General features: G+C 46.5%; 2 protein-coding genes across 4 annotated transcripts; both read right to left on the bottom strand.

Moving 5' to 3' along the window:
- Positions 1-9,740: 9,740 nt before the first annotated feature.
- LOC127302319 (glycine-rich RNA-binding protein 2, mitochondrial-like) lies at positions 9,741-12,751 on the bottom strand. 3 transcript variants are annotated; one of them, XM_051332746.2, is made up of 5 exons: positions 12,570-12,751; positions 12,094-12,162; positions 11,889-11,995; positions 11,697-11,774; positions 9,741-10,031 (listed from the first exon to the last, which is right to left on the bottom strand). In XM_051332746.2, exons 1-4 carry the CDS (start codon positions 12,670-12,672, stop codon positions 11,727-11,729), a joined length of 327 nt encoding a protein of 108 aa, XP_051188706.1. In that variant the 5' UTR covers positions 12,673-12,751; the 3' UTR covers positions 9,741-10,031; positions 11,697-11,726. The 3 variants fall into 3 exon arrangements, with proteins under 3 accessions (XP_051188706.1, XP_051188705.1, XP_051188707.1); XM_051332745.2 differs by having other exon boundaries at positions 9,741-10,018; XM_051332747.2 differs by having other exon boundaries at positions 9,741-10,018; positions 11,702-11,774.
- A 138-nt stretch (positions 12,752-12,889) lies between these two features.
- LOC127302318 (protein H2A.5) lies at positions 12,890-13,692 on the bottom strand. Its single transcript, XM_051332744.1, has 2 exons — positions 13,436-13,692; positions 12,890-13,325 (listed from the first exon to the last, which is right to left on the bottom strand). Exons 1-2 carry the CDS (start codon positions 13,610-13,612, stop codon positions 13,047-13,049), a joined length of 456 nt encoding a protein of 151 aa, XP_051188704.1. The 5' UTR covers positions 13,613-13,692; the 3' UTR covers positions 12,890-13,046.
- Positions 13,693-14,657: the final 965 nt, after the last annotated feature.

Raw genomic sequence — 14,657 nt, 5'->3', positions numbered from 1 at the left:
AGAATTGCTTCCGCTTATCATCCTCAAACTAGTGGTCAAGTAGAATTATCAAATAGAGAGATTAAATCTATCTTTCAAAAGACTGTTAATAAAACTAGAAAGAATTGGGCTAGTAAATTGAAGGATGCACTATGGGCTTATAGAACTGCTTATAAAAATCCCATGGGAATGTCACCTTATAAAATGGTTTATGGGAAAGCTTGTCATTTACCTTTAGAACTAGAGCACAAAGCTTATTGGGCTGTTAGAGAATTAAATAAAGATCCTAAACTTGCCGGTAATAAGAGGTTGTTGCAATTGAGTTCTCTAGATGAATGGAGAAGTGAAGCTTATGAAAATGCTAAACTCTTTAAAGAGAAAGTTAAAAAATGGCATGATAGAAGGATTATCAAAAGAGAATTTAATATTGGGGATAAAGTCCTATTGTATCGGTCTCGTCTCGCATTCTTTGCGGGAAATTACTCTCGAAATGGGAAGGACCATATGTTGTCGAGGAGGTGTATCGTTCAGGAGCAATCAAAATTAGCTCTCTCCAAGGCAATGCCACGCAAGTGGTGAATGGACAAAGACTCAAGCATTATATCTCAGGTGATTCCTATAATGTTGATGTTGATATTATTCGAGTGGAAACACCGGAGGCTTTCATCAAAGGGCAAATTGACGATCCGCGTAACTCGATTTTGAATAGGTAACGATCGGTAATGAAAAGTACGCAATTTACTTTCCGAACAATATTTTTGCTGTTTTTGGAAAATATGAAAAATTACGAGATCGAAACGGAGTGGAAAAGACGCACGAGGGCGTGCCACCATAGGCCGGCGCGGCCTGACCTGGGCCCGCGCCGACCTATGGTCTGGCCGCCTCGTCGCCCCTTTCCGACTCTAGTTCGATCTGGTACTTTCCTTTTGTCGTGAAATTTTTTGTTATATAATCCCCCGGACCCCTGGAGGTCCGTATATCGTTTTCTCGACGTGTTTTGTTTCGAGCTGTTTCTGCCAGGATCTGTTTTCGGTCCAGAAGCACCATGGCCTCCAACAACAAGGGCAAGGGGCTTTCGGAGGAAGAAGTGAAGAGGGTGCCATCAAGACAAGAGCAGCAAGTCGTTGGGAGCAAGCAAATCTTGGTGGGATCTGTTGACACTCGACGTTCTTTTTCTCATAACTTGCAGGGACCTTTACCACCCGCTCTTAGCCTTGAATCCTTCCTTGTGTTGGAAGAAGCTCTACGGACTACCGATGAGTTTTGTGATCAATATCGGGCTCTGAGAAGAGAAGTGGAGATACTCCAGGAGGAGAATTGCCGTCTCCGAAGAATGCTGGAATACCACTCGATTCACATCACAAGGTCATCATCGCCAACTTCAGATAACAATGAATCTCTTCGAGTCTTATTGCAGAATTGCCAAGCTGAGAAACTGAAACTGAAGGAGATCTGTAAGAAGCGCGGGAGGAGTTCAGCACCACCATCGCCGCAGGAGTAATTCATCATCGGTATTGGCATCCCCTTGGTTTGTTCCAAGCTTGGGGGAGTGCCGCGGTATCAAATCATCACTACCTTTTACTTTTATTGTCAAGTAGTGTCATATCATGAGTAGGGAAGTTATCATATAAGATGGGTTGTAGTTTGGAAATATCTCTCCTTTAGTTGGTTATCTATGTATCCCTTGGTGTGAGTTATCGTTATGGAATATTAATGAGAAGTCTTATCATTTACATATTGCACGTCTTGTTTTAGTTTGCAATCTCTATTATATGATTTACCTTGTTGTTAGTATTGGTATCACTTTGGGAGCATTGAATAAATCTATTTGGTTTTGGCAAACTTAGCATTGGTCAATAGCAACAACACTTTGAGGTTTAAGTAGAAAAGAGAAATACATGTAGTTGTTTCATTGTCTTTCTTTCTTGTTAACTCATAGCTTATTATTCTGAAGTTAAAATTGTTTGTGCTTACAAGGAAGATGCATGATTGTTTCTATCACATGTATATTTGTTTGTTTCCTTCAACTCTTATGCTTGCTAATTAGCCTTGCTAGCCAAAAACCTGTACTGAGAGGGAATACTTCTCGTGCATCCAAACCTTAGCCCAAACTTATGTCATTTGTGTCCACCATACCTACCTACTACATGGTATTTTCTGCCATTCCAAGTAAATACTTCGTGTGCTACCTTTAAACAATTCAAAACTTATTATCTCTTATTTGTGTCAATGTTTTATAGCTCATGAGGAAGTATGTGGTGTTTTATCTTTCAATCTTGTTGGGCAACTTTCACCAATGGACTAGCGGCTTCATCCGCTTATCCAATAATTTTGCAAAAAGAGCTGGCAATGGGATTCCCAGTCCCAAATTAATTAAACTAAATAGACACTCCTCCATGGTATGTGATTGATGGACGGCACCCGAAGGATTCGGTTAGCCATGGCTTGTGTAAGCAAAGGTTGGGGGGAGTGTCATCATAATAAAACTAAAATAAAAAGGCACTCCTTCATGGTATGAGATTGTTGGCAGGCACCCGAGGATTCGGTTAGCCATGGTTTGTGAAAGAAAGGTTGGAAGGAGTGCCAAACAAAATAAAAATAAAATGGGAGCCGCTCTTTGAAGGTTGTCTGGCAAGGGGGTTAGAGTACCCGCTACCAGTCGTTGACAACAACAGACACCTCTCAAAATGTTACTTTTATCCTCTTTATATGATTTCAAAACTGAAAAAGCTCTAGCACATGATTTAATCCCTGCTTCCCTCTGCGAAGGGCCTGTCTTTTACTTTATGTTGAGTCAGTAAACCTATTTCCCTCCATCTCAAGCAAGCATTTGAGTAGTTGTGATCAAACCATTATATTGTGATTTACTTCATCATGTCTTTTACTTTTCCTTGTTTAGTTCAAGTTTTATCTGAATGAATATAGCTTTGCAAGTTATCAATGATTATGAGGAGACTATTATGATTGAGTATGCAAGTTGTGCCATATAAACTTTAACATGAGAGCGCTGCTCAATGAGATAAATATAATCTGTTAATTGTTCTCTGACCAAGAACGAAGTTTGCCATCACCAACTATGATTTCTTATGCACCTTTATTTGTGATTACCTTATACTGGTTTCAAGTTGAGTTATATGAGGAAGTTGTTTACTAGAATGCCTTGTGTGAATGAATATGATGCTTCTTGTCCGTATTTTATTTATCGACTCTTCACTCCATAAACATGTGGTCCTATTTACTGAGTTTAGTCTCGCTTGGGGACAAGCGAAGTCTAAGCTTGGGGGGAGTTGATACGTCCAATTTGCATCACTATTTTGTATCATAATTTGCTGATTATTCATTGATATATTTCATATTTGGATACAATACTTATGTTATTTCATCTATTTTGCATGTTTCATCATTATTGGAGGATCAAGCACCGGAGCCAGGATTCTGTTGGAAAAAGCACCGTCAGAACGCAATATTTCGGAAGATCAACTGTGGAAGGAAATTATACCAAAAATCCTATTTTTCAAGATGACGAAGGAAGCCAGAAGGAGGAGCTGAGAAGGCCCAAGGTGGGGCCAGACCACAGGCCGGCGCGGCCCATGGCCTGGCCACGCCACCATGTGGTGTGGGGGCCCCACAGCCCCTTTCGCCTCCTTTTCTTCGCGAAACCCTTCGTCCCGAAGACCTAAGCCACAGAGGGTACCTCACGAATAGTTACAGCCGCCTCTGCGGGGCGGAGAACACCAGAGAGAAAAGAGCTCTCCGGCGGGCAGGAATCCGCCGGGGAAATTCCCTCCCGGAGGGGGAAATCGACGCCATCGTCACCGTCATCGAGCTGGACATCATCTCCATCACCATCATCATCATCTCTACCATCATCACCGCCGTCTCCACCGCTGGACACCGTCACCGCCGTAGCAATTTGGGTTTGATCTTGATTGTTTGATAGGGGAAACTCTCCCGGTATCGATTTCTACTTGTTGTTGATGCTATTGAGTGAAACCATTGAACCAAGGTTTATGTTCAGATTGTTATTCATCATCATATCACCTCTGATCATGTTTCATATGATGTCTCGTGAGTAGTTCGTTTAGTTCTTGAGGACATGGGTGAAGTCTAACTGTTAGTAGTGAACTATGGTTGAGTAATATTCAATGCTATGATATTTAAGTTGTGGTGTTATTCTTCTAGTGGTGTCATGTGAACGTCGACTACATGACACTTCACCTTTATGGGCCTAGGGGAATGCATCTTGTACTCGTTTGCCGATTGCGGGGTTGCCGGAGTGACAGAAACCTAAACCCCCGTTGGTATATCGATGCAGGAGGGATAGCAGGATCTCAGAGTTTAAGGCTGTGGTTAGATTTATTCTTAATTACTTTCTTGTAGTTGCGGATGCTTGCAAGGGGTATAATCGCAAGTATGTATTAGTCCTAGGAAGGGCGGTACATTAGCATAGGTTCACCCACACAACACTTATCATAACAATGAAGATTATTTAGCCGTATGTAGCGAAAGTACTAGACTAAAATCCCGTGTGTCCTCGAGAACGTTTGGTCATTATAAGTAAACAACCCGGCTTGTCCTTTGTGCTAAAAAGGATTGGGCCACTCGCTGCAATTGTTACTCTCGCACTTTACTTACTCGTACTTTATTCAACTGTTACATCAAAACCCCCTGAATACTTGTCTGTGAGCATTTACAGGGAATCCTTCATCGAAACTGCTTGTCAACACCTTCTGCTCCTCGTTGGGATCGACATTCTTACTTATCGAAAATACTACGATACACCCCCTATACTTGTGGGTCATCACACACCTTCCTCTTGGGGTTCCCAACGGCCGCGTGTTGTACGCGTATCAGCGACCCGTGATGAAGAGCTTGAGAAGTCGCGCAGAGCGCTTCCCAGAAACCTAATTTGCCCTCTCCCGTACAAGATCGCAAGGACAAGTGGTTCCGAAGACTTGCTCTCCCGTTCGCCGATGCACGTCCGGGAGCGACCCGAACCGACTAACTGTGACACGTCCGTCTAGGACTCTATTCGTTTTCCTGAGCTGCAAAAAAAAAGTAGGGAAAGTCTCGGCTCAATCCACTCACCACGAGCGCGGCGCGCGTCGTGACGTGCCAAGCGCGTGAACCACTCCTATTCTTACTCACTTACTAGTGGTAGAACAACCCACCTTATAAGGTGGTCTAAGAGCAACTCTAACAGAGCCCGTAAATCCCGCCGGAACCGAACTTTTCCGGCGGATTTACGGGTTCGGGCCGAATCTGGCGCAGAACAGCGCCCGAAAAAGTGGGCCGGCCCGAATACGGAGTTCAGGGGCCCGAACTTTTCCCCGCACGGCCCCTATTAAAAGGGATCGCGGAGGAGAGTTCGGTTCACAAACCCTACTCCCCTCCGCCGTCTCCTCTCCCTCCGCCGCCGCCCGGTCCCCGCTCCGACGAGCGATTCCGGCCGCTTCGAGCCCGCGTCGCCGCTTCGGCCAGCTCCCCTCCGTCCGGAATGACGCGTGCTAGACGCGTGGGTAGGGGAGGTGGCCAAGCCGGCGCCGGAAGGTGCACTCGGCGTTCGCCGGGTGCACGGGCGTCGCCGGAGCTCGGCAGGCGTAGGCGCTCCATCGGCGCATGGAGGAGGGCCGGCCGGAAGTGGCCGGAGATGATGGCGTACCTCGCTGCGCGCGCGGAGGAGGCGGTGGAAGCAAAACCCGAGGCGCCCCCCGTTGCCGCGGCGTGCAGCCCTCCTCTGCCGGCGCTGCCCCCGCCGACGACGGCAGCGACGCCGCCGCCGGGACGCCTCAAGCGTGCGGGAGCACCTCCGAGGCGCCGGTCGTCGAAGTGGCGGCGGTCGTCCTCGCCTAGGAAGACCGGCGAGCAAAAACCCTCCGCCGGTGACATTAGCTCCCCGGTGACAGTATAGTCACTCCGGGGACTAATTCTAATTGAATTTAGGTGCCTAGATCGTAATGTACGTGCAATATGCATGTATTTTGCCTAGTATTGTATAATATGAACGAATTTAGCTTCAATCGATGAAATCGTGTGCGATCGCAAATTTTGGTTTCCCGCGACGTTTGATTTCTTCGAGTTCGGTTCCCCTTTTCGGTTTCTATTCTGCGCCATCGTTCTGCGCCATCGCTAAATCTGCAACCAAAGTGTTTTTCGGGAGACTGAACTCGATTTTTTCAGTTCCGATAAATAGGGACTCTGTTAGAGTTGCTCTAACTTCCTCCCAACTTTCCATGTGGGACTAAACTTCCCACCTCTTGCCACTCCCTAGTGAGTTGCCACCAACTTAGGCTCAAACTCACAAGGATGTCACTATGTGGGCTTTGAGATTTACAGGAAAATCTGAAATCTAGTATGGGCCACTAAGTGCATGCCCAATATTTCAACATATTCCATAGCACATACATAGCCTTTGGAGATCGAAGCCAGTGGTGCTTAACCCCTGGTCGTTTCGTCTAGAAGTTCGTCATGTTCTCTTTCAATGGCTCTCGTACTTGGTGTGCTTGTCTGCAATGTAAGAGGGTTGAATAATCGTGCGAGGAGAAACTCGATCATGCTTTTTATTCAGTCTTTGCGCATCTCCATGGTCTGTTTCCAGGAGACTAAGCTCGCGGTGGTTGATGTTGCAATCGTTTCTGAGACCTTGGGGCCTGAGTTTGATGGTTTTGTTTTTCTCCCTGCGGATGAGACACGAGGTGGTATCCTTATCGCTTGGAAGAAGGCGCACCTTGAAGTGAACTTATGTAATCTGGGCGAGTTCTCGATCTCTGCTGAAGTTCGATCGCTGGAAGATAACAAGAGGTGGCTGGTCACTTCAGTTTACGGTCCGCAACTCAGAGCTGATAAGTTGCGGTTTCTGGATGAGATCGCCCTGTTTGGTGCTTCCGTGCAGCTTCCGTGGATCATCAATGGCGACTTTAACTTGGTCTGCTCTGCCGAGGAGAAAAGCGAGTGGTGGTCACAGTCTGCTTCCTTGGGATAAAGTCTGTATGCCTGTCCAGTTCGGTGGTCTAGGTGTCCTCAACCTGCAGTTCTTCAGCTGCGCCTTGACCGCTGGGATCGCAATCCGCGGCCATGGAGCCTGCTGCCTGTCCCTGATGATCCGGATGCTAATGCTATGATTCAAGCTGCTACCTTCATTAGGATTGGCAATGGTGAACGTGTCAAATTCTGGTTCGATAACTGGCTCCCTGAAGGCATATCTATCGCCCGGAAATTCCCTCAGCTTGTCTCCTTTGTCGGCAAATCCTCGATCACTGTGGCCCAGGCTCTCAGAGGCAACCGTTGGGTGCGCGACATCAGAAGCAGTGTCTCCTTGGTGGCCTTGGGGCAATACCTGTGCCTTTGTGACATCGTCTGCTCGATCCAGCTCCAGCCTGATATTCCAGATTCCATGGTTTGGAGACACTCGGTGGACGGCTCTTTCTCCACTGCTGGTGCCTACAGTCTGTTCTTCGCCGCCAACATTCGCTTTCCTTGCGCCAACGCCATCTGGAAGTCCAAGGCCACGCCGCGCTGCAAGTTCTTCATGTGGCTGGTGGTGCATCAGCGCTGCTTAACTGCTGATAACCTGCAGCGCAGAGGTTGGCCCAACACCGCAACTTGTCAGCTCTGTCTGACCGCCACGGAAACATGTACTCATCTGTTTCTGCACTGTCCCTTCTCAATCCAGCTATGGCAAGTCGTCAAGGACTGGGCACGTGCTGATTTTCCATCGCCTGATGTCTCCTTCTCTTCCACGGAAGAGTGGTGGCTTCTGGTTCGGAAGAGGGCTCCGAAGAGTGTCAGGCGTGATTTTGACGCGGTGGTCATTCTAGTACACTGACGCATCTGGAAGGAGCGGAATGCTCGAGTTTTTGAGAACAAGCAGCAGTCAGTAGCCGAGGTCTTTGAGATGATTAGTGAGGAACTCTGTACCTGGCGTGCTGCCGGTAGAGTGGTCTCAGTTTAGAGCAGTTTTTGAGCTAGCCTTGTGCAGTTTCAGAGTGGTGTGGTGGTGCTGTGTGTGCCATTGCTCGCCGTCCTGTGGCGGCATGGTCTTGTACGCCCTGGGCTGTTGTGGCTCCTGCTCTACCTCAGAGCCTCCCCTGTACTCCTCTTTGTTTCCTCTTAATAAAGATCGGCCTCTGGCCTTTCAACATGGCTATCTCCTTCTTCTTGAGTTCTTGTCATTCAATCTTCCTCTTCGTGATTTAGTCCACCATCTGCCCGTTGTTTGCCACCTGAACAATGCAAGGAGAAGCTTGTTGGAACCGATTCCAGAACTCTTTGACAAAAGGGCAGTGCAAAGCGAGGTGAGCCACATTTTCGAGATCCTGATCACAGAAGCAGCATTTGTCATTGTGAGAACACCCTCTTGCTCTCAACCAATCTGCCGACCAGTTTCTGTTCTGCAAACTGAGCCACACATAAAACTTTATTTTACCTTCCACTCTAGTTTGCCACAAAACTTCCAAGTCAGGCCTCAAACACAGGCCATGAAACTGCGCTTCATACGCCGAAATGGCCGAGTAGGAGCCATCAGCAGTGAGATTCCAAGAAATGTTGTCAGGTCGAAGCACCAGCTGCACATACTGTAGCAACGACCAGAGATTAACAAACTGATCTAACTGATCCTTGTTATCAAGACGATGCACTCCTTTCATCCATCTGTTTCGCTGTTGTAGTGCTTGATTGACGGAGAGATTCTTTCGTCGAGCTAATTTGAAAATCTCTGGAGCGACCTGGGGGCTTGTCCTTGAAGCCAAAGATCATTCCAGAAATGCACTTTCACCCCATTTCCGAGCCTGACTGTCGTGCAAGCAGCAAAAAGATCTTTATCACACTCGTTGCAAGGCGTCGGGGTTCCCTTCCATGGCCGATCCTCAGGAGCCCACCTCAGCCATTCCCACCTAAGGCTTAGGCCTCCTTCTTTAGGGCTTATGCTTATGGAGAAGCAGGCTTATGGAAACCGGTGGGGATAAGCTGCGGTGGGGAGGAGCTCCCAAAAAACTCTTGGTCCCCTTCTTTTGGGCTTGTGGGGTTTAGGGTCATGAGATGTGTTATCTCTATATTACCCTTGTTAGTCCATAATAAATGAAGATGTTGTATGTATGACAATTTACTAGCTGCAAATAATCTAGAAATGAGTCCATTCACGGTTTAACATTAAAGAAACAATATTGAGTAGGCACCTTACTCATGTCGAAAGCAGCAGCAGATTATCCACAGTTTGCGTAGTGCACCCGTATGTTACTACCATCAATCACCTGAAACAATTATCATGTAGATGAGCTACCAAAAGGAAAAGAACCACATTGGGCGCTGCACATTATCCTGCAGGAACTTGACATGTGCTATATCTAGCTACCCACAGCAGCTTCAGTTTCCGAAGTGAACTTGATGGAACCGTATCCTTTGGATCTCTCCGTCAGGGCGGCATATGACTTTACTGTCACACACAACCATCATTTCTACAAATTAATCTCTAATCAGCCAAAAATCACAGATCATTGACAAGATACAGAACTGATAGATAGATAGATTGGCACCTTCAGATCCGGAAAAATCGCTGTGTTGGGAGAATGCATCCTTGATTCCTTGAGGGCGCTCTCATTGGTGTCTGTGGGACAGACCTGCAGGTCAAGTCAGTGGAACAAATAACAGGGCATCAAGAACATCCTGAACCATATCAATGTTCAGACAGTATTGTGCTTGAAACCAGAATGACTCACATAGATTGTTCGTAACATTTCACATTCAGTTAAAACTGGAGACAATACTTGCACGAATTTGACAAGAATAATGGGCTGCAATTGCAGTCAGCAAGCAGGATGATTCGGCATACTTGATAAGATTTTATACAACTTAAGTAAAATGTCATCTCAGCAAAATGATACAGTGGAGTCCACGGCATAATGTTTCCCAATAAGATTTGATCTCTCAATCGGTACATGCTTCAGTAAACCCTTATGACTGCATAGCCATATCAGCACACTTGCCAACCAAATCTCTAGCATCATCATCTTCTTCATCAGCATCTCTGATTGGCAGCTTGTACCTGCATAGGAGAACTAAATGACCATTGATATGATAGAAATGTGACCTAAAAACACCAGTTCATAACAGCTGTCTAAATATGCACATAACCTTCAAGCTCATTTACATGAGAAGGCTCCCAGTAACGCATAGTAGTAAGAATATTAGTGACTCAGATTGTTTACCATAATTTAACAATAACTATTGGACAACTTATAATACATTCAGGTTCTTTTTTTTTTTTGAACCAACATCGGAAGGGGGTTGACCCCTACCTCATACCATTTTTATAGAAAAACTTGTCAGTGAGCTAAGGCAGCTCATAGTCTTACAACCATGCAAAGTAAAGGAGGAGCCGACAGGAGGTTCCTGATGAAAAAAGAGTCTAGGATGAAAATTACATTGCCCAATCCGAAATCCATTTTCGAATCTCGGTTTTTTCTTCATTCCTTGCTCTAAGAGCCCAAAGTTTGCAGAAATCTAGCCCTTGCCTTGCTACCAGGTTGGCCGGTAGATCTATGTCATCAAACACCTTTTTATTTCTTGATAACCAAATGCTCCAAAGCATGGCAGTAATAACCGTTCCCCAAGCATTCCTTTTATGGGTTGGCCATCTTTCTTTACCTATAACATAAATGTCTGGTATCTCACTTATTCCAGTTAAGTCGATCCCAACGAGAGAAAGGATTTGCTTGGTTCGTATGCAATCCATGGCGAAATGTTTCACTGTCTCTGTAGCATTGCACCCAAAAGGGCATTTTTCATCAGCCACAATTTTTTGTTTGAACAGAAGAGCTCTGACCTTGATCCTACCCTTAATCAGTTGCCAGGCAAAGATTTTTCCTTTTGTTGGTGCCGAGCAATTCCAGATTTCACCAGCACCTAAATGATCGATTCCTCCCCAGTTCATAAGTTTGTAAAGGTTTCTCACCGAGAAAGTTTCACTTCTGTTAGACCTCCATGCTCTTTTATCAAAAACTGTATCTTGGAGAGTACATGTATGCAAGAAAGTGAGTAGTGCTTCTTTTTCGTCGGCAGCTTGGTTGGAAGTGATATGATTTAACGGTATTAGTCCAATTGCCATCAATCCAGCAGTCTGAAATCGAGATGTTAGGCCGGATAGCATGTGAGAAAAGCGCCGGGAATTGGAAGCAAAGTGGTCCATTGGTTGTCCATTTGTCCTTCCACATAGAGGTGCATTTTCCATCTTGTGTTACTCCTATACTGGTTGAACTACAGGGCTACAGCTCGTTGACGACAGTAGGCCAAATAAAGAAGGCTCCCTTATGTTACGTGATTGGCTGGGTTCAGTTAAATATGAGATGATTCATAATACAATTTCCCCTTTGTGAATCTCTTCTGAATCATGTGTGCTTGAAGAAATACAACTCCCATGCTGGTAAAGTTGCCCAAATTAAAACTCAAAAAAAAGTTGTCCAAAATGAACTCAATTTACTGCTGCCCGCTAACTAAATTCTTCAAAAGTAAGCTCTAATCTACAGAGCCAGTGGCCCTCTACAAGCCAAGCATGCTGCAGCATGCATAATACATTTCTGGATGGACAGATATTCCAGAGACTTGATGACATATTCAAGTTCCAAAACCAGCACATGAACTGTTAAACATTGCACATTTAACATACATCATACATGATTTAACATCACAGATTCCGAGAACAAGAAACGATATGGAATGAGCACCTTACTCATGTTATCATCACCAGCAGCAGATCATCCGTGGTTTGCATAGTGCAGCCGTATGTTCCTTCCATCAAGCACCTGAAACAGTTAGCATGTAGATAGATAAGCTATGTTAGCAAAGAGAGAAGAACCGCACTGAGCACTGCACATTATCCTGCAAGAGTTTGACGTGTACTATATCTACAGAATTACCTCGTGGCTCATCTTCTCCAATGCTGCAGCTGCTTCAACCTCTGAAGAGAACTTGACGAACCCGTATCCTTTGGATCTCCCCGTCAACGGATGGCAGATAACTTTCACTGTCACACAGTCACACGCACACCCATCAGTTAGTTGTAATCAACAAAAATTCACAGATCGACCAACAAGAAAATCCATAACTGATAGAGATGACTACCTTGGACAACATCACCATGCTGGGAGAATGCATCCTTCAGAGCGATTTCGTTGGTGTCATAGGACAGACCTGCAACTCAACTTGGCACAAATAGCAGAGCATCAGGATATCCAGAACTATATCAGTGTTCACAATCTAGCATGACACCACAATGATTTCACACGGATCCTTCCTAACATTTAAATAGTTAGAACAAATAACAGGGCCTCAAAAGCATCATGAACCACATCAGTTTACAGTCTCGCATGAAACAAAAATGGGCACACCTAGATTCTTCCTAACATTTACATTCGATTAGAATTGGAGCCGACATCTGCACGAATTTCACCAGAACAATGGACTGCGATGGCAATCAGACAGCGGGATGATTCACAACCTATCCGCCAGATCTCAAATAGATAAGAGATTCGAATCTGCGCATCAAGCATTTGGCACAAACTGAGCGCGAGACGGCAAAGAGATCCACGAAATCGTACCTCCAACGAACAGTTTGGAGCATGAGGAGAATGCTGCGCTTCGATCCAGCAACCTCACGAAAGGAACGGCATGGGGAACCGCTCTGGTTCCCGTGGTAAACATCGTCTGCAAACCCTAGAAATAATCCCCAAATCCAACCCGCCGAGATCAGAACAAACCTGCAGAGATATCGATCGGCACCTCGCTGAACCTAGTAATTGCTATAACACCCTCAAGGATGGAAATCGAACAGGAGTATCAAGATCCAAGATTCGATACAGCACAAAAAAACACAAGTATCTGGAATTCCCAAGAGAGATTGACACGGTGAACACTGGAATGGCTAAGCAATTCGGTTCTCAGATTCCATTTGCAAGAACGGGGACCAGACACAACCAGATGTTGTCTTCCGAACCAGGATCACATACATACACGACTCTAACCCAAGACACACACTCTACCACCTGTCTTTCGGGTGAACTAAGCTGGCACACGATCTACTCCTCTGTGGCGGCGGCGCCCTTCTTGGGGGTCTTGCCGGCGGCGGCCTTCTTCTTCTTGGGCGACTTGGTGGCCTCCGCCTTCTCGGCCTTCTCGGCGGCCTTCTTGGGGAGCAGCACGGAGTGGATGTTGGGCAGCACGCCGCCGTGGGCGATGGTGACCCCCGCGAGCAGCTTGCCGAGCTCCTGGTCGTTGCGGATGGCGAGAAGCAGGTGGCGCGGCACGATGCGGCTCTTCTTGTTGTCCTTGGCGGCGTTTCCGGCGAGCTCCAGGACCTGCGCGCGGGGCAGAACCGATGTCAAACACATGGCGGAAACCGAGAAAGAAGCGGAGCGGGAAGGAGGGGAGCGGGGGGGAGGGGGTGGTTGGAAGGTGGGTTGCGTACCTCGGCGGCGAGGTACTCGAGGACGGCGGCGAGGTAGACGGGGGCGCCGGAGCCGACGCGCTGGGCGTAGCGGCCCTTCTTGAGGAAGCGGCCGATGCGGCCGACGGGGAACTGGAGCCCGGCCTTGACGGAGCGGGTCACGGACTTCTTCCTGTCGCCTCCCTTCCTTCCGGCCATCTTGCTTCTCCGGCGAACTGGACTACTGCTCGGGATGCGGTGGTGGCGGCGGCGGGACTGAGATGGTGATGCTGTGAAGTGGTGGGTTTGGTCGGCGGGGAGGGCCGGGGATTTTGTAGCAACCGGGGGAGTGAGCGCGAGGGGTCGATCCGCGTGACGTGGTCTGGATGCCGTCAGATCTTGGGAGTGGCGGGCGGTGAGGATTGCTTCGGGGGTCCGATCCGTGGGAGGGTTGAGTGGGCCAATCACAGCGCAGGGAATTTCCGAACGGTTGATGCGGAGCAAGCCAGACTGCTTGTGGGCCTCTCTGCCGATCAAATATCGCCGATCACCTGCAAATGTATATTTACTCCACTTCTCTATGTACACGTGTTCTCTCTGATTTCCTTTCTTTTTTCTACAGTAATGTGGACTTTATTACTCAATAGGGGATTAAGAGTTGCATGTATTGTGTTTCCTTCAAACTATTCTGAACTTATGAAAATATCCATGGACTTCTTAATAGGGAAGTGCAAGGTAGGTTTTAGTTTGAACAATTGAAGCATTTCGAGAGAATTTGAATAAGAGAGGGATTCAAACAACACTTAGGGTTTTCAAATTCTTCCTTGATGCAATTTTCTTAGGAAAATTATGTGGATGCCATGATGCACAATCAAACCCTAATTAGGTTTAACTAAAAGAGGGGTGTTACAGACGAGCATGCATACTGTTAGAGAAGAACATTGTGCCGCTAACTAAAGCCATGATCCATGGTGGAAGTTACAGTTTTTGACAAATATCCTCAATCTCATATGAGAAAATTAATTGTTGTTGAAGGCTTATGCATTAAAGAGGAGTCCATTATCTGTTGTCTATGTTGTCCCGGTATGGATGTCTAAGTTGAGAATAATCAAAAGCGAGAAATCCAATGCGAGCTTTCTCCTTAGACCTTTGTACAGGCGGCATAGAGGTACCCCTTTGTGACACTTGGTTAAAACATATGTATTGCGGTGATAATCCAGGTAATCCGAGCTAATTAGGACAAGGTGCGGACACTATTAGTATA

Source organism: Lolium perenne, chromosome 5 (genome assembly GCF_019359855.2).
Source record: "Lolium perenne isolate Kyuss_39 chromosome 5, Kyuss_2.0, whole genome shotgun sequence".
Lineage (NCBI taxonomy): Eukaryota > Viridiplantae > Streptophyta > Magnoliopsida > Poales > Poaceae > Lolium > Lolium perenne.
This window is presented reverse-complemented; position numbering and strand designations above follow the sequence as displayed.